We start from the raw sequence: 19,371 nt of genomic DNA on the forward strand, positions 1-19,371 counted from the left end.
TGTTTTGTTTTTCTGTATTGTTGACAGACGCTGAGAGAGTTTGTGGTGACTGTGCTGCAGCAAGTGACCGGTCAGCTGTACTGAAGCTGTCGATCTGTATGTCTGACGTCTGTCTGTCTCTCAGGCTAATATCTCATTCAAGAACAGTCTCTTTAATGGACTGCGATGCATTCAAGAACTCTGAAGAGACGTAGCAGCGCTGGCTCAAGTATTGACTGATATAGTGAAGTGTTTATGGCAGTGATTCCAATCAAAAAATGTGGGAATGCAATCATTTAGTCAGATCTGTCATTTTCTTACTAATAATTTGGAAGGTAATAATCTGTTCCAAGATGTTTGCGATTGCATATTCTGTTTCCTTACACATCTTCAGCTGGTTTAGAAATGAATGAATGTGTAAGTTCTATTTTGGTGATGTTGTCGAACACACAGATATGTCTCAATTTGCTGCATTATAAACCAGAAGCTGCCTTTGAATGATTAAGCTTGGTATGTTGCATTCAGTTATAATCTTTACCTCATGTTCAAGTCATTTTCCAAAGCACAACTACATTTTCACCTTTGCGAACAGGCTAGTGCTGGAAAGGGGAACCGAGACGTCTAGTTACACTGTGATGTATCACTGTCAGTTGGTTTTTACATCCAAAAACAGCTGTCCCTCATGCTTTAATATAATTAAAGTTTGGCAATGCTGAGCCATCGTCGTTCCTCTTAAGCCACTGTCCTTGGGATGCTGTGACCAAAGATTGCAGTGTCTACGCACAAATAATGGAAGATAAACCTCTTGTTTGCATGTTATGTAAATTTTTGTTCAGCTGTGTGTAGCACAATAATGTTTTATTCTACATTTATGTTAATAGTTTAAGCTATTGTGAAGTATTTTTTTGTGCTGCATAAGCCATCAATGAAGACACAGTCGCATCCGTGAATGGTAGCAGCTTCACTTGGTGCGACCACCCAATTCTATTTATATTTTTAATGAATGTTAATTAAGGCATAATGAAAATTAGAATCAAAGTCTACTCAGGACACAGATTTTTAGGTATTGAGATCTTTTGTTAAATAACAGACGATTGTACAATCAACTGTTTGACCTGTGCTGGAATAAGGGACGTCTTTACAAGTTAAGCCATACAGTGGAGTGAAATGCCAGCTCACAGAACGAGGCTATATCGTGCTGAACTACTATACTAGACTCTGTGCTTCTGCATTTCTGACTTCAGTGGAACAATCTGCTTGAAATATTTTTGTATCGGTATAATTTTTTTAAATTGAAAAATAAACAATGTTCAAACTTATTTACAGCTTGTTTGTTCTTTCTCTCTCAACACTTTTATAAATAGGATTGTTTTATAACAAAACAGTTCTCTCGGTGTCCTAGAATCCTCTACTTTACTTTCCAACCTTCCCAAATTTGGTTAGGTGTCCCGGCAACAATGTTGGCATGATCTGAATTTATTCAGCGAGTCCTCCATCAGATGTTGGGCATTGTCACTTTATGGTCCTCATCTGTTTCAATCCCAGCTTCCTCCTGATTTCAAACACAAACACAATATGTAGAGGAAAGACTCAGGTAGGCAACATTGACAGTAAAAAATTTCTGTGAACAGAAATACTGTGAACCCCTAGGAGTTTGTGTGTTTGTTTTTTTTTAAGTTGATGAAAAGCTAATAATTTGATAATATCCGATGTAAAATTAAAACTTAATCTCTGCCTGTGCTGCAATTTTAATGTGCATTTGGGTATACCACTTGAGCTAAGTTCACTTTATTTAGAGTCGCATGATTTCCAATATTTTTGTGGCCAGAAATTTGCAGCATTTCAATAGTATTAAGATAAAATAAAACCTTTAGGGTATGAACGTTAAAAAGTGATGTTACTTGTAGTGTAAAAATTATGATTATCATGAAACATTTTAATTTTACATTACATTTGTAATTTACAACAGTAATATATTTCTTCATTTTTGTGATTAGAGTTGAAACGAGTTAAAGATTCACGATCTATTTACTTGCATGTCATGTGACCATTAACCGACATCAGACAATCGTGAACAAGCAAATGTGTTGTAATTGAAATATTAACGTCAAATCTCAAGGGTGTACTTCAAGTAACTGTTACTTCTAAAGCCCAATTTATACTTCTGCGTAGCTACACCGTAGGCTATGTGTAGTATGGCATAGGCTGACGTGCACCTCTCCAAAAATCTAACAGCACGACAATTCTACGTGTACCGCAAGCGCTGTGATTGGTCTGCTACAATCCCTCGCTTCGTATGTGCTTGAGTTTTGTGTGTTTATGTGCACTTTAATATATTTTAATGTTACACCTTCTTATATAAAATAAAACAAAGCAAAGAACAAGTGTATTTTCATTTATTATACTACAGAGCATTATACATCAGTAGTTGTCCGCGACAAACAATGTTGATCTGCGGTGGTACAAGTCCTTGTGGAGACTTAAAAAATGCCATTTCTTCTCCTGTTCTGTTGTTGTCTCCTTTTGTAGTTTTAAATAATGATCTGATGTTTATTTGCCGCCGTCACGGCTATAATGATTCTTAGACGAGTCGCTGCTTCTTCGGCTTTTGTCGTGGTACTGTGGGTTACACCAGCAACATGCCCGTGGACACTGCATACTAGTTTGCACGTGTACTGCACGTCGACGCGGACAACAACGCAGAAGTATTAATGAAAACTGACACATAGCCTACGGTGTAGGTCTGACGCAGAAGTATAAAAATCAGCCTTAACGGGTTTGGCTGTCAAAAAACCTGTTCGAAGGAAATGTCTCACCAGAAACTGTTTCTTGCTCTTTGGGTACCCCTCCAAAATAGCTTCAACCATATCAGTAACCTGGCAGGTAAAGAGAAAAATTAAAAGCTGTACTTGGAGTTTCATATTATGGCACATTGTAAGACTTAATAAATATCTGTATAGTGTAAGGTATCAAATGTATCATTTTAAGTCAGTTGACTATTGGCAGTGATAGTAAAAACCATAATGTGCAAGAGCAGTTTCCATTCGTATGTAAATAAACCAAACACAAAGATAAATCTGAAATGAATGCACTTTCATAAAGGCATGCCTTACAGCTGTATCATCAAAAATAAGCTGACATTTTGTCTCCTGGGCAGAATCTGAAATTGCGAATAAATGTTTTTACGGATCATTACCAGTCTCTTCCTCTTCCTCCACTCCTTTACATAAGTATCTCTCTCCTTGTAAACCTGAGGGGCAAGAAATACATTTCACAGCAACATAAACAAGCATAATATACTACTGACTGCCCCAGGACAGCCACATTATCTTTATAAACTTCACCTAATGAATCAAACATATTCCAGAGATGCTAGAAGATAAGTCTTTTTGCATTGCTTACAAAAAGCAATTTAATGTACAGGGCTCAACAATAAGAACGGCCCACGGCCAGTGTGGGGGAAATTCATGTCGGTGGATTGCACTTATTCAACACTACATTTTGTGTTCATTAATCATGCACAGAGCTGGTAAACGTTAACACTTGGTTTTGGTGCCAAGGTAAAAAGATCACCAGATATTAAAGAACGCAGTGATTTCGAACCTTCTGCCTCTCCTCAGGGGTCACATGGTTTTTAGCAGACTTGATTTCATCCAGCCTCTCTCTGTACCCAGAGCACTCTGCCTGCAGCTCCTGGATCTGTGCCTTCAGCTCCGCTGTGGTTAATGAGCTGTTCAGCTCCTTCAGTTCTGAGGGCAAAAACATGAACGTTTTATCACATACAAACAGTCTGTGCACAAGTTCAAACAACACATCTTTACCCTGCGGCGCATGTTGGGTGCACACCTGTATCCAGCTGCCTGCAGCTCTGTGATATGGTCTGTACTTCAGTGCTGATTTCCGCAATACGAGCATCCATCTTCTTAAGTTCAGCATCACTCACATCCGCAAACTGAGACTGAAGAGATTGAAGGGACATCTGTCAGGCTGATTAACCAACACCGGTTCTCTTAATATTAAGAGCAAAGTGTCTCCATCCTATTATATTAAATGAGGAATCAGACCGACCTGATCTGCGAAGTAGATCTTCTGCTTTCCATAGACTTTCTCTTGAATCTTTCCCTCCTGGGCCAGCTGCTCCATCGCTTTGACCACAGCCTGTTCAAGTTAAGTGCAGAGAAAATAAAAGCGTTTAACATCATAAAATCATTCCACATAATACACTCTGTATACAAAATGTAATATCAAATAATCACATTTAAAACAAACGGAGAACACCTCAAAGAGCTCTTGTAATTTCACAGACTCTTAGCTTACCGTTTTACCCAGACCACACTGCTTCTGTAGGTTTGAAAAGACATCCTGAGCACTAAAGGGTCTGTTTTTCTCATTCAAGTAAGCGAGGATCTGTGCGACGCCTGTGTGTGATGCAGTAAGTTAACGTTACAGCTGATTATTGTATTGTAAGTTAGCGTTGTGCTATCTCATTCATGAAATCACAAGCAAACGAAGGCATAAAATGTTCACTAGTGTAAGAAAAAGAAGCATCGCGTACCTGCACTGTCTTTTTTGCTCATTGTTTGCTCGGTCTAGCTCTGCACTCTTCTGTTGTTTACCTCAGTCAGCTTTCGCGCGCCGAGTTGAATTGTGGGACTACCGGTGACGACGCTACGTACGTCATCTTAAAAATCATCATTCTGGTGCGTGTTGAATCTTCTGGTTATGAATATGTTTGTTTTTGTGAGCTGAGTTTAAGTTAAGCTTATTTAAGAACTCAAACATCTAAAACATCTTGGCATTATGATTAAAAAGGATCTTTGCTAATGTAATACATTTGTAATTATTTTTAGTTGCTTTTTTAGACAAAAACACAGAAGTGTTTTTAAAAAAATGGTATAATATCACTATACTCGTAAATATTTAATGTAGGCCTTTTTAAAAGTATCCTTGCTGTTTATAATATTTCTAAATGAATTAAAACAACTGGGCAGGATCATAAAAAGCATGTGAAAAGTTTGATTTGTTTGATTGTAATTTGTGAAAATGTGTATTTGTGAAATATAAATATATTATTTGGTCAATAGGTCACAAACAAAATTAAATGTATTCAATAACTAATAAAAAAAGATCACACTTTTTACGTCTAAAATATATATTCATTCGTCTCTTTATTGTCTTGCACATCAAAATTGATCAAAAACCAATTACAGAGAATGTAAGAGGGAAATAGTTCTGTACAGAAATAAAAATCAGACACTGCAGAATCCAGCTACAGAAAGACTACTGTTAAATGCTCACACAAAGAAAGAAAAGATGAGTGATTCTGTATTTTGCATTCGCCTCAACATGGCAGACTGATAACTGATTTATGTTTGAATCACTAACATCAATACAACATCAATAGACGATGCTGGGCATAATTTTCTTTCAAATGATAAACTACCACTTCATTGTCCTATTTGAATTGCTGGTGACTTTTATTGAAATTGACCACAAAAAGGTAAATGGACAGGGTAAAATGGCTAGATAATTTCCCCCATTGAATGGTAATCACACTGACGCACTTAAAAATAATAAAAAATTCTGATCGTGCTTTTTTCAAAAGAAATATGGACAGTTTACCAAACCAAATCAATAAATAGTAAAGCATTATTAATAATAGTATTATTAACTACAATCATAAAAATACAGGGAAAATAAAAGGCTTTCAAATCTGTAAACTACTATGCATTAAACTTCAATCATTTTTAAAGAATCTATCCTACAAATGAAACGTTTAACACATGAATTACCTAAAAAAAATTCAAAACCTTTAATACAGCAATTCAAAAAAATATCATCAGCAATTCAAAACCTTAGGGCTCACAACAAAGCAAAAACAAAACAGAAAAAAAAAGAAAAGAGGTTAAGTAAAATCACAGCAAAGTGACCAAATATGAAACACTCCGATAAACAGTACTTATCTTCTAACCTAACTCAACTCGGCTGGATAAAGTAAGACTTGTGTTTGAAATGTAATAAACAAACTGGAATAACAGGAAGTGACAGAAAAGATAAGCTGCTTCCTTATAATTCTTCAATGCTCCATTACTTTACATTAAAATGAAAGAAAAAAAAAATAGAAAACACTTCACTGATCTCTGGTAACAGAATGCCTTTTTATCAGTACAGCAGTTTTCCGTTATGTTTCCTACTTTCCAGCGTACACAATAATGAAAGCTTAAAGCCAGCTATGATGGGTCTCATCAATATTGGGTCAGAAACAGAAACAATTCAAGCGGCAAAAGTGCCAAACAAAAAAGGTCAGCGTCTACTAAAGAAACAGCAAATAAAACAGCAAATTCAACTCATTTAATTCCACCAGCTTCATCATACTACATCAAAGGTGTTTTCTTAAACCCTTTGTGCTTCAGTACTGCACTGAATATTACACTTTGCTTTAAATCTCATATCAGACCAGACCAGGTGAGAGGATGCAGAGGAGATCTACAGTTTTTCTGCTGCTACCTGTATAAAAGTTCCTGCATAAAGTCAGAACGGTTAAAGGTATGTTTGAAGAGAGGAGGCTGTGTACGAACAGGTGGCAGTTACAGCCGAATGTCTTGTTTGAGGTAGAGTCAATCCAAACAAAATCCATGTGCTGCTGTATTATCCAGATCAACAGCATTGCTGAGCTGTTAAACAAGTTGATATTGTTTTTGATTTTTTCAATTTGACTGACAAACAGATGAAAAACAGTAATTTGAATGACAATATACTGCAATTTCCCCTATTTTTCAACAGAGCTCTTTAAAAATGTAGGAAACAGGGGGGTGAACAGGCACAATTCAATAACAAAAACCATCCTGATTTACCTGAATTCACCCCATATAGCAAAGTGAGATAAAACTGCTGTTTATCACTCAGTGACCTTAAAGGGTTAGTTCACCCAAAAATGAAAATTAGGCTGCGTTTTACTCACCCCCGGGGCATCCTAGGTGTATATGACTTTCTTCTTTCAGACGAATCCAGTTGCCGTTATATTAAAAACTGTCTTTGATCTTTCAAGCTCTATCATTGCAGTCAGCGGGTGTTGCATTCCTTCAGTCCAAAAGAAGTGAAATAAAAAGCACCCTTCCATTTAAAAAAAAAAAGTGTCTCAGACGGCCCCCCCGGGGGGGTGGGGGGGGGTTAACAAAGGCCTCCTGTAGTGACTCGATGCATTTTTGTAAGAAAAATATCCATATTCAAAGCATAATAATCACATTAATATAGCTAGTGCTCACTGTTGTAAAACGGAAGCAGCTCCAGGAGCATGACGTATGGAGGTCAGCGCTGCGCATTCACCGGTGAGTCTCGTGAAAACCAACGTTTGTTTACAGGATCAAAAGAAGTAAAGGAAAGTAAAGGAAAAGGAAAACCAGTCTCCTCTTGGCTTATATTGAAATCCTCTGACATTCTTCTTTACAGATCCTCGTTTTGTACTTCTAATGAGTGACCGTAGTTTTGTTTTGATCTCTCTGTTGCGTTTCCGCATGTGTCACTTCTGATGCATGCGCAAAGCTGACCTCATACTGTACGTAATTCCCCCAGAACTGCTTCCGTTTACAACAGTGAGCACAAGCTAGATTGAAGTGATTATTAAGTTTTGATAGAGCGTGAAAGATCAAAGACAATTTTTAATACAACTCCGACTGGATTCGTCTGAAAGATGAAAGTCATATACACCTAGGATGCCTTGGGGGTGAGTAAAACGCAACCTAATTTTCCTTTTTTGGTGAACTAACCCTTTAAGAAAAGCTTATGTCTCACAGTCTTAAAGTGATAGTCCACCCAAAAAAAGATTTTTTTGAGAAAAAGAAAATAAAACTTTGTCATCATTTACAAACCCCACGTGTTGTTTCAAACCCTTGTGACTTTCTTCTGTGTAAAGATGATATTTTGAAAAATGTTGGTAACCAAACAGTTTTTGTTGTCATTGACTTCCACTGTATGGACAAAAAACACTAAGACATTTCTCAAAACATCTTCTTTTATGTTCTACAGAAGAAAGAATGTCATACAGGTTTAGAAATGGCAAGAGTACAAGTAAATGAAGACAATTTAGATTTTTGGGTGAACTACCACTTTAACAACATGAGATGAGGCTGTTGCCTTATGTCACTGCTACTTCATCAGACTCCTCGGACCGTACATTTCACAATCTTTCTTGCAGGCGACTTCAGATCTGTATACATTAAGGGTCCTGACTTAGCATCAATGGTGGAATGCCTGATTTGGTCCCATGTGTTATTATTGAAGACAAATAATACAGCGATTGATGTGAAAGATCTATAAGATTTGGATGTAGTAAAAAGATCTAACGTTTGTTTTGCTGGTTTCTAAGAAGTTAAAGAGATTTCGGATCTTTTTAAATGTTTCTATGATAGTTTTTCTATTGCTTAGCCTACAAAGTAAATCAGAGTCTCACACGCACAAGTGTCATACACTCTCAGATGAATGAAAGAGGACACGGAGGCTCACGGAGCACAAACAAAGAAGATTCAGACTACAAACAAGATTACTTCACAGTGATATCAACTGCAGCCAGTGGAAGAAACTTGGCAAGTGAATCTAATATTACAATAACAGTGCAAAACAAACACACTCTTTCTCTGTCGCACTCACTCAGAAAAAAATTGAAAGCATCTCAGTAGACATTCAAAACAACACTGCAAACTTCTACACCAGTGGTCTCAAACTCAATTATTGGAGGGCCACAGCTCTGCAGAGTTTTGCTCCAACCCTAATCAAACACACCTGATCCGGCTAATCAAGTCTTTCAGGATTATTAGGAGCTGGTTGGAGCTTAACTCTGCAGAGCTGTGGCCCTCCAGGAATTGAGTTTGAGACCATTGTTCTACACGGATCAAGGTGCAAGGGACATGAGGAGCAGACAGACGGAGGGAGTATCTGCGAGATGGGCTCACTGTGGCTTCCCCAGCAAGTTGGACAGGAAACTGGATCCCTGGGTTCTGTTTTGCCCCCCCTGCCCCCCTCCAAAGGGATCCAACTGGTTCAGCTCGGACTGATCCAACATCTCAAAGTCATCGCCATCAAAGTCCAGGTCTGTGTCCAGCTCCGAGCTTGACTGCTTTCTGTATCCCCTCGGAGCAGCTCCTGCCCGTGGGCCGCTCTCTCTCCGAGGACCCTGCGGTGGGCGGGGCTGCATAGCTCCTGCGATGGCTGCCTGGATCATGTTGCTGGCGATGACACCTGCCAGGTTACTAGTGAGGTCAGAGGTAGTATTTAGGGAGCCAAAGGAGATCTCAGGGTCGAAGTCTTCCTGATCAGAGTCCATCTGAGTGTCCAGGTCCAGCAGGGCGGAGGTAGAGCCGCGAGGGCCAGAGAGTGCGGCTGAGTTGAGACTGGGCAGCCCAATGCTGACATCATCATCGTCCTCCATCAGGGTGGCATCTGGGTTGATGGAGGGGAAGTCTGGAAGCCCAAAGGCAAATGATTCCTCTGGATCACTGTGTCTGTCTAGATCTATTAAGTGATTAAATAAAGATTAAGATAATATAGCATGAAAAAATGATGCATGGTCCTATTTATATGATGATACATTTCTTATTATTATCAATATTGAAAACAGCTGTGCTGCTTAAAATATTTGTTTCAGGATTCTTTTATGAATAGAAAGATCAAAAGAACAGCATTCAACAACACTCGCATGTATTCTATGAGTAAGGAAAATATTATTATTTTTTACTTGATGGTCGCAAAGTGAATACAAAGAGCACATTTATTACAATGTGCAGGAATTTGATGTTTTAAACCAGATTTTGTCTTCCTTTTCTTTTCTGTAGACACTCCTGTCAATGATTCACATACAAAGACTGAAAAGAGAGTCAAAGTGTAGAAGATGCCAAGGTGTCTTACCCTCCGAGCCCTCTGTGAGGGGTGTTGGACCCCTGGAGAGGTTAAAGGTGCCATTATCCATGTATGACACCTCAGCATCCGAGTGCTCAGAGTCAGTCAGTGCCAGCTCCTTAGCAACCGCTGCTTCATCAAACTACAGGTGCAGAATATTTAGATAAGTGTGAGTGTATTAGAAAAACAAAAACAAAACAATGATCTTCCAATTGGCTTTTTACAATCATGAACCCCTACAGAACCTCTAACCTCATGACCATGCAGCTGCTCTAAATCTCTGTGTTATAAATAACCCTGTTTCTGGGCTCACCGTTGGGCAGAATGCAGCCAGTTCTTCTTCGCTGTCACTAGCATCATCTGAGGTCCTGCTTCTGATGGGCTTACGAAGAACTGCAAACACAGAAGGGTCAACATTAGTTTGGTTTATCAAAAATTCTGAAAGCAGCAATATACTGTAAAATACAGAAAAGAGATGGCTGCAATAGTTGATTCTTCATGTCCACAAAATATATATCAACAAAGGAAAGTTTTGTTGCACAGATTTGATTTCTCTGTGCAGATTTTGCATTGCGTTCAAATTTTTCATGCAACTTCGTTGTGTTGACCAACAGAAAGCTGCTTTTAGAAAGTGACTTCTGTGTTAGCTGTGCTTCATGCATCACTAAATTCTTGACAATACACAATGGACCTTTATGCCCGCAAATTTCAAATCTGCATCTTACAAGAACAGATCTAGCTCTTAAAATACACCTCTAAAAAGGCAGAATTTGTCTTCAGCATGACATCAGTCTGCACTTCATTTTGTGGGAATCCCACTGTATACAGGGTATATACAGGAATCATGGAGTAAAATTTAATACCTTTTAAGACCTTTTTTAAGACTCTTTCCATACATTTTAAGACCTCATCGCCACTCCAAGTTTTAACCGGTTACAACGGCGACACTTTAACTTACATTTACTATTGGCCTATATTGATTGTAAGATAGCACAACTAAACAGACCGACTTTGTGATAACTCCTTATCAATACAACATAATTCAGAAGGGTGGGAACAAAGCACAAGATAATTAACTGAGTGAGTAACCAATGCAACCCAAGAAACAAGAATTAGACCAATAAACAAAACAACTGAAAAACGTATTGAGGAGGGAAAATAAATCTCTCCGAGCTAATGGGACAATGAGTTCATACAGTATATTCAAAATATATATTTGTAACATCAACTCTTATAACAGTCTGCAAACCATAGCTGTTCTGTGGAACAATTCTCATGACAAACACCTGACTGATCAGACAGTTTACCTGTGATTACTGAGTGCTTGATTTGATAGTGTCAGTACTGCACCTGATCAAGTGTGAATGATCATGGTAAAATAATGATCACAACTATTACATCCTTTTAATTGTGCATCCCAAGCCCAATGCGGTTAAAAAAAAAAAAAAAAAAAAAGTAGCGCAATTACCATGTCCCAAAAATAAAAAAGGTAATTTCCATCCCTAAAATACATATTTTACAGTCACTATTATACACATTTATCATAAACACAGCTCAAATGCTTCCTACTAGTGTGGCCCAAAAACATTTAGCACAGTTTTATTACAGGTACAATGCAAAATGTTTCAGTGCAAGCATTTCAACTAAATGTAATTTATGCAATATTTCAAACCTTTAACCCACTGGGGAAAAATCAACCCATTGCAACAGTTTAAAAACAGCCCAATTTCGTATAAAAAACAACAACAACAACAACCCTGCATCCAACATCAGCTGCAGAAGTCAGATTGAATGATCACAGGTCAAAAGTAAGAGAGATGACTGACAAGATGTTGGAGGATTTTCTCCTCAACAGATTGCGAGATTATTGACAAATATAGATGTGCTCCCTTTACACAGTGCACGCGCGATCGCGAAATCGAAAGAGAACTGCCCGCGCTTATTTCAAAAGGGATTTAAATACCCCACAGATTGATAGCGGCGCCATGATGCGCGAAAATTATATACAATATTAGAATGTTTGCGGGAGCGGATTCAAAAATCGCGGGAGCGGATGGGACTGGGAGCATGCAGTAATGGTCAGAAATTCAGAGAGAGCGGGATCAACAAGCCTCGCGCTATCACACAGCAGTGCATTCAGTAAGTGAGCGCGCTAACAGATGACGTCAAATCTTGCGGGATTCCATAAATAAACTACACAGAACCCCACTATTCGGACAAATATACATAATGAAAAGATGATACAAAATTTAATACTTTGGTAAATGCCATTTAAGACTTTTTAATACTTTTTAAGGCCCTTAATTTTCTCTAAATTGATTTATCAACTTTTAATACTTTTTAAGACCCCGCGGACACCCTGGTATAGATTTGCATTGTACTTACACTGGTTATCTATAGGATTTGCCATCATGTATCCTTTGGCGCTGAAGTCCAGCCACTGCAGGGCTGGCTCCAGCTTCACACATGCAATCTGCCACAGCCGATAATACAGAGCCAATGGGCACAGCAACACACCCAGCACTGAGCGAGAGAGAGAGAAAGTAAATATTATGCAGTTGTTAAGATGCTGGAGAGGATGAGCAAGCCCTGAAGTATTTCTGTTACTCACAAGCCATGTATGACAGCACTAGTCCAGGGATGTAGCGCCCCACCATGGCCACTAAGGTGAACAGGCCACAAACCAGCATACAAAACTGCAAACAGTGGAGTTTGATAAATTTTTAGAACTAAAACAAAAGTCTTTGTATATTATATCAACAATATAATAATACATCCTCATAAAGCAGTCATAATAATAATTAAAGGCCTTCTATGACAAAATGCATTGTGGTTGGTCACTTTACATGTTGCTCAGATAGTCTCTTCCTGTCTAAGTGGATGGTTCTTAGCCAGAAAAAAGCTGCAAACTGGACCAAACTATTTTCTGCAAGTCAAAAGTCTGGCTACACAAAACTATAGGGCTTATAACATCACTATGCAATTGTAACAAAGTTGGTTTAAATAGTGTTTGTGGTCTGGACGTAATCTCACCTTCCCTGGATTTTGCCGTTTGAACTGCACAATATCTGTTGCACAGGAAGAGCCCGTAATCCAAACTTTAGCCAGGTGGTGGCATAATTCAGGCACACTCAAAGTCCCAGGCTGCACCAGGCCCCAGCTGTGAGCCAATCAGAGAAGAGCAGAGAGAATTAACAATTACATTAAACAACTCTCACACCACTGGAAAAACCTGAAAGCGTTAACAAATAGACATTACCTTTCATTCTCACTCTCATCTTGTCTTTTAACTGTAAGAGAGCAGAAAACAAGCTGTATCAGGTACATTTGAGTGTTACAAGAATTGTTTTTTACAATTTGCTTGTTTCACTTTTCACATTGCTTAATTTTTTTTAAAGTTTTTTGACAGGTTTTATTAATTTAGGATGTGGTTCTGATTCTATCAAAGACTTCCCAGAATGTAGATCAAATGCTAATAAGCCACTGTGTGATGGCTACATGGGAAATATTGATTCAGGTCGATATTGTTCACCTCCTGGAAATGCACTGGTGGGAAATGTCAATTTCATAACTCTCTAGAAGCTGTGTGAATTGGTAGGGAGAAAATGAAACCTGAGTGGGTCATAATACAGGGAATACAGAGGTTTTAATTACAGCCAGTATGATTAATATTAAGTCAATAAACACATGGAAGAAAGATCATGAGGTCTTATAGGTTTATCACGGTATTGAAATTTAGTTAAAAAAAGTGGTCATAATACAGCATAACAGGTTTAATAACTTTTTTCTTATAACAAAATAACTGAATATTTAAATACAATAAAGCAATACAGAAAAATATAAAGTTAAACATTTTACACATATTAAAGTGCAAAAGAACTATAAAGACCAATAGGTACTACTTTACAATAAGACCTCACTAGTTAACCTTAGTTAATTCATTAACATTCACAGTAAGCAATAGCTCCATTTGTTACAGAAGTTATTAATCTTTGTTAAAAAATACAAGTCTTAGTTCATGTTTGCTCATTAAATAACACAGTTGCAACTTTCATTTTTAACAACGTGTTATTAAATATTGGAATAACTAAGATTAATACATGTTAAGAAGAATTTTTCATTGGCAGTTTATGTTAACTAATGAATTAACTAATGTTAACTAATGAAGCCCTAATGTAAAGTGTGACCGAACAATAAAAAATCAAAACACTTTCAAACAATATCTAGGCCATAGTCCAGATTAAAATGTAAAAAAAAAGTTTGGAAATAAATAGCCTATTAAGTCTAAATATTTAAGTATTTGGCGCTGTGATGAACACCATAGCGAATACATAAATCTGAATGGCTATTTAAAATTATTTAAATACATTTTAGAAAGTAGCAGCTGCTTTATTTATGGGGTTTCCAGGGTAATGGCTGCATTTTCTGCAGTTTAGCGCCATCTGCTGTCAGAGAGTGAATGCGCTTTCATTCAGCTCGTCTCTTACGTGTTACCATGTGTGCTTCTCATGCGTGCATAGTCCATAGGCATCTTTCAAGCAGCTTACAGCGGTGTTGTGCATTTTGACCAGTTGATGGGAAAAGTATTTTTAAAATGCATCCCAAATTCTGAATAATGTGTAATGTATAATTATACACAGTATTTAGAAGTGCCCACGATAACAATATTGTACAAATTCATTACCGTGATATATAGCATTACCGAATATCGGCACATGTCTACAATAGAGGAAGGTAAATTTTACCTCTGATTTTAGGCCAGATCTTATTCCTCCAAGTGTCGACACAAACAGCCAGGGCCAGACCTGATGCCAGCAGAAAGAGCAACCTCAAAGAGCTCAGAGCGAAAAACCTGAGAACAGATCAGAAAGACTGTAGTCCATTATTTTTACTCTCTTTTTAAATGTTTTCATCATGAAATAACCTTGAATAAAGGATTTTTAATAATTTTGTGCAGTGTTTGGATCATTGTTGTTGTTTTTTTTTTTTTTTTTTTTTTATGGATTACAATGTACACTTTATACTGCATCAACAGCTCTGCTGGGGAAATCTGACCAAAACCTCATGATGACATCTGTCACGCATTTATCATGCTGAATGTATGAGGAAACCTTTGTTCCACAGGTGTTTCCGGCCCAAGTGCCTTCCTGTGCAAATCTCAGAGATGGCATGTGCTGCATGAGCAGGTGTGATTTCCGACTAGGGGTGTAACGGTACACAAACATGGCGGTTCGGTACCTACCTCGGTTTTAATGTCACGGTTCGGTATGGTTTACGTACAGCAGGGGGAAAAACTAAAAAAACTATAAAAAATAAAAAAACTATAAAATTGCTTATATATATATATATATACACACACACACACACACACACACACACACACACACACATATATACATATATATACAGAATATATATATATTAAACAGTGGTTTACTTCACAAATTTATTTTTCTTTAAATAAATTTAATTATAATAAGAATTTTCTAAGGGATAAAAATCTACCTCAGATTCTGCTCTAAACTATGGGAATCCTTTTACATTACTATAGAATTAGAGCCCAAACTTATATTCAATTACTATTTATTTTTACATAATAATCAACACTCAAATAAATAAAAAAAAATATCCATGTTAATAGATGTAAATGATTAGATAAATAGCAGATATTCTCCAAAATGGCGCTACAGTGATGCGGAGAGACACAGAGGAGAGGAATTGTTGAATAAAGTCGTTTTTTTTTTTTTTTTTTTTTTTTGTCTTCGTGTACAAAAAGTATTCTCGTCGCTTCATAACATTTCGGTTGAATCACTGATGGCAGATGGACTATTCTGATGAGGCTTTTCATACTTTTCTGGACCTTGACAGTGTATTTTACTTGGCAGTCTATGGGACGGTCACAAGCCTCCCGGTTTTCATCCAAAATATCTTAAATTGTGTTCCGAAGACGAACGAAGCTTTTACGGGTTTGGAACGACATGGGGGTAAGTGATTAATGACAAAATTTTCATTTGGGGTGGAATATCCCTTTATTTTTGTGGTTATTGTAGCAAATAGCTTGCTTCATAAATTAATTTTAACAGCATTACGTTAAAGAGGGTAAACTTAATCACTCGATTGAATCTGCACATGCATTTTATACACTTACAGTGCCTATAAAAAGTATTCATACCCCTTCATTTTTTTCACATTTTATTTTAAACTACTTTAAATAACTTTTCCCCCCACATCAATCTACACTCCATACACCATAATGACCAAAAAAAAAAAAAAACGGTTTGTGACAACTTTGCAAATTTATTAGAAATAAAAAACACTGAAATGATTCCATTGCATAAGTATTCATACCCTTTTCTAGGACAGTTGAAATTTCGCTCAGGAGCATTCATGTTGCTTGTAGATGTTACTAGACTTCAAATGGCGTGTAGATTGATGTGGGGGAAAAAAGTAATTTAAAGCACTTTACCATAAGGCTGCAAAAAAAAAAAAAAAAAAAAAGTGAAAAAAATGAATGGGTATGAATACTTTTTATAGGCACTGTTAGTGTTCTTGCTCCGACCAAGCATTAATACACATCCTTGAATGAGCGCTTTAGCATATTCTTCAATCGCTCAGGTAATGTCAGAATAACCCATTTCAGGGGCTGCCAAAATTAGTTTAAAATATATAATATTTACAAGTAAAGCTTCAATTTTGTTTAGGCTACTTTTTATCCGACTCCCCATTACATCTAGTTTTGACATCCATCGGGGGAATCAAGCCTTCTTTAGGGGGGGTCAGACCTCCCCAAAATTTATTTCTGCATGGCCTAGGCTGTGGTTAAAAAATGATATATAAATGTCTTTACAAGCACAGAAATGCCACAAGCGGTTCCTCTGCTGTTCACTGAAGCAAATAAAAGGAGATAATAAGATCAGGGAGAATATTTCTCTGATGGAGAGGGTGACTGCACTAAGTGAATGAAGACTGCATGCCTGAACAGTAAAGAAAAAGAGAGTGAGCCATCCAACAATTCTTCTCTGCACATCTTTCCCTCCTGAAGCTTTTCACCTAAAGCTATTCAGACTTAAGCATTTTTTTATAGCATGTAGCCAACATGAAATCTCGCTCACAACCCAATTCTATAATATCACATTTTTCAAAAAAGGAGGCCAAATTATCAGGACTTTATCCATTAAGGATTTGAATAAAATGGCAAAAAGTGGGTGTTACCTATCAGAATGGAGCCTTAACACAAGTTTGCATGAATTCTTAAATAGCTATTTTTTTGGCTATTGATTATTATTATTATTATTTTGATTATTAATATTTTATCAACATCAAACGGGAAGTCATTTCAGAGGAAGAGCATGTTATTAAATTGTGATTAAAGGCAAACAATTTTCTTTGTAATAACTGCACGAATGAATAACTTGTAATAAGACCAGGATATGCATTAAGAAAGTAAATAGGGTCCATTTTGAACTTGTGTTGACTTTATTAGCTCAACTGTCAAAGTGTTTATTAACAGCACGAAGCTTCCCAAGTTAGGCTCAGGCTGGCCTGAGAAAAGTCTTAAAGGGGGCGGTTGAACGGCTTGATTGTGTTTCTGGGGTGCAGTGTAACGTGTTCACGCTTTGTTTAAAAAAAAAGTGATGTAACAAACCTGGGAAGAAGCTAATTGTAGTCCATAACAGCTGTTTTTTCTAGTCCTTAAAAAGTGATTTCTTTAAAGGAAAATATCTCCCTTTGCATTGAACCTTGAGTGCCTTAAGTTTGCAGACAGTGTTTATGCTCTAACCAGCAACATTATACTTTTAACTAAAGTTAAAAAAGTGAAATCATAATCAACCACCCATTTAAGGCATGAACAAGAAATCATACCACAGTAAGGCCAGGCCCAACAAACCGGTTTGGGAACATAACATGTTAGTTGGCTTTATTATTCAATTTTAATAAATAATAATAATAATAATAATAATAATAATAATAATAATACATTTTGTTTTAAATCTTTTAATAAAATTAGAATTAAATCTCAGCGTCATGATTAATATAATACTAATATTATAATATAATAATACTATTAGACTAAAATATAAAATGTATACAGACACACACAGAAAAATATACAATAATGTGCATGCATGGCAGTGTCTGTCTTAGTGCTACATAGTTATAGTAGGAGGTGGAAGACAACATGCAACATACTCAGGACAGAAATGCAGTGCAAACTGATCTCTGCTTAACAATCAAACATGGTACCTATTACAAGATTAAACGTAATTTTCCCGTCAGTAACGAAGTAATTCACAAAGTGTGTGCACACAGCATTGTATTCACAGTAGCACCAATACAGCCAGAGCTCAGTCTAAATATAGACACCCAGCCTGACCATCTGTTTCTTATCTTAAATTAAAGGGGCAAAAGTCTAGAACATAGAGACACGTATGCATCCAGATAAAACAAAAAAAGGCTTATACAAGATCCTCAAAACGTTCATGAATAATGGAAACGTTTCAACTGAAAGCGCTGGATTGTAAACAGAGCCCGAGCAGAGATAAATCCACGGAGATAAAGCTCATCCACTCACCAGAACATGACATTGGCGGCCGTGTACAGCAGGACGCTGTGAAAGGGTCTCTCCCACAGTAACACAGACTGCAGATAGGTAAGCAGGCGCTCGTACGGTCCCAACCGCTCAAGCAGCGCTGCTTTCACCACGCGAAGCTGCTCTTGACTCTCGCCGGAGCACGAGCCGCTCCTGAGGCCGACGCGCGAGCGCAGCGGCCCCGTGCACCCGCTCCCTTCAGTCGCGTCTTCCGCTCCACCCGTATGAGCCATACTTACGTGTTTGGAAAAACAAAAATACCAACACAGTCTAGAGAAATATAATGCTACAACTAAAACCCGTGCTGTTGGAAATGATCTGGATGTATATATGGCGCGCTAGCTTAGCCTGAAGCCGCTCAGAGCAGAACAGCAGCAGGCACACCTCGTGCGTTCAAGAGGCTGCCGCCGGTGATACACAGAAAATGTGAAGTAAATCCCATTATTGGGTCCAATTTGGCATATTAATGGGTTTAAGTGTGCTCTTTAATGTTGTCACCGTGCTGCTGTCATGTCCAGTCGGTGTTTTCGTCGCGGGAGCAACAGTGCGAGAGCCGCGGAGGGCGGGCTTGATCTGGCCAATGGTGTGAGGATTAGAGTCAGAGCTGCTGAACAACAACCAACACCTCTCTCTCAGACAACCCTCTCTTCAAATGCATTCACCAATCGTTCGTTAAGAAGGCCTACTTTCAGAACGTCCCAAACAAAAACTACAGGTTTGTTTGTTATAAAAGTGTTTCCAGAGGGTAGTTTCATGTAAACTACTAATACATCAAATTGTCATTTGGATCAGCAAGACATAGCATCCCAAATATCTTTTAGAATTAAAATTGTTTTTAAAAAATACTGTTTTATTTTAGAGGTTTATATATCTTATACTTTAGTGCAGAGGTGACCAAACTTTTCACACCG

General features: G+C 37.6%; 3 protein-coding genes across 5 annotated transcripts in view; 1 reads left to right on the top strand and 2 right to left on the bottom strand.

The window, feature by feature from the left end:
• Window positions 1-1,298, top strand: part of LOC109052978 (max-like protein X) — an 8,578-nt gene extending 7,280 nt beyond the window's left edge. For both annotated transcript variants that reach the window (XM_042722145.1, XM_042722153.1), the window contains exon 8: window positions 28-1,298. In XM_042722145.1, coding sequence (XP_042578079.1) covers window positions 28-84 — 57 coding nt within the window. In that variant the 3' untranslated portion in view covers window positions 85-1,298. The remainder of the gene's footprint in view (window positions 1-27) is intronic.
• LOC109052979 (homologous-pairing protein 2 homolog) lies at window positions 1,036-4,678 on the bottom strand. The gene is made up of 8 exons (XM_019070409.2): window positions 4,535-4,678; window positions 4,297-4,397; window positions 4,048-4,137; window positions 3,826-3,937; window positions 3,583-3,728; window positions 3,176-3,229; window positions 2,796-2,855; window positions 1,036-1,531 (listed from the first exon to the last, which is right to left on the bottom strand). Exons 1-8 carry the CDS (start codon window positions 4,554-4,556, stop codon window positions 1,475-1,477), a joined length of 642 nt encoding a protein of 213 aa, XP_018925954.1. The 5' UTR covers window positions 4,557-4,678; the 3' UTR covers window positions 1,036-1,474.
• Window positions 4,679-7,976: 3,298 nt separating this feature from the next.
• Window positions 7,977-19,116, bottom strand: LOC109098714 (reticulophagy regulator 3-like). Of its 2 annotated transcripts, XR_006154535.1 has the most exons (10): window positions 18,443-19,116; window positions 14,616-14,722; window positions 13,130-13,160; window positions 12,904-13,030; window positions 12,482-12,566; window positions 12,256-12,393; window positions 10,184-10,263; window positions 9,880-10,012; window positions 8,864-9,486; window positions 7,977-8,685 (listed from the first exon to the last, which is right to left on the bottom strand). XR_006154535.1 is itself a non-coding variant. In XM_042722176.1 (9 exons), the coding sequence occupies exons 1-9, from the start codon at window positions 18,691-18,693 to the stop codon at window positions 8,924-8,926; spliced, it is 1,515 nt and encodes a 504-aa protein (XP_042578110.1). In that variant the 5' UTR covers window positions 18,694-19,116; the 3' UTR covers window positions 7,977-8,923. The 2 variants fall into 2 exon arrangements, 1 of the variants encoding a protein (XP_042578110.1); XM_042722176.1 differs by having other exon boundaries at window positions 7,977-9,486.
• Between the last annotated feature and the right edge of the window lie 255 nt (window positions 19,117-19,371).

This window comes from Cyprinus carpio, chromosome A3 (assembly GCF_018340385.1).
Source record: "Cyprinus carpio isolate SPL01 chromosome A3, ASM1834038v1, whole genome shotgun sequence".
In the NCBI taxonomy this organism is placed as follows: domain Eukaryota; kingdom Metazoa; phylum Chordata; class Actinopteri; order Cypriniformes; family Cyprinidae; genus Cyprinus; species Cyprinus carpio.

Coding starts and splice junctions, on each gene's coding strand:
- LOC109052979 (XM_019070409.2), bottom strand. CDS start 4,556: ATGAGCAAAAAAGACAGTGCAG. Junction 3,938..4,047: donor AGATCTACTTCGCAGATCAG/GTCGGTCTGATT, acceptor CAATCTCTTCAG/TCTCAGTTTGCGGATGTGAG. Junction 3,230..3,582: donor CCCCTGAGGAGAGGCAGAAG/GTTCGAAATCAC, acceptor CTTGCCCCTCAG/GTTTACAAGGAGAGAGATAC.
- LOC109098714 (XM_042722176.1), bottom strand. CDS start 18,693: ATGGCTCATACGGGTGGAGCGGAAGACGCGACTGAAGGGAGCGGGTGC. Junction 12,567..12,903: donor AACGGCAAAATCCAGGGAAG/GTGAGATTACGT, acceptor CACTGTTTGCAG/TTTTGTATGCTGGTTTGTGG. Junction 10,264..12,255: donor AAATCCTATAGATAACCAGT/GTAAGTACAATG, acceptor CTGTGTTTGCAG/TTCTTCGTAAGCCCATCAGA.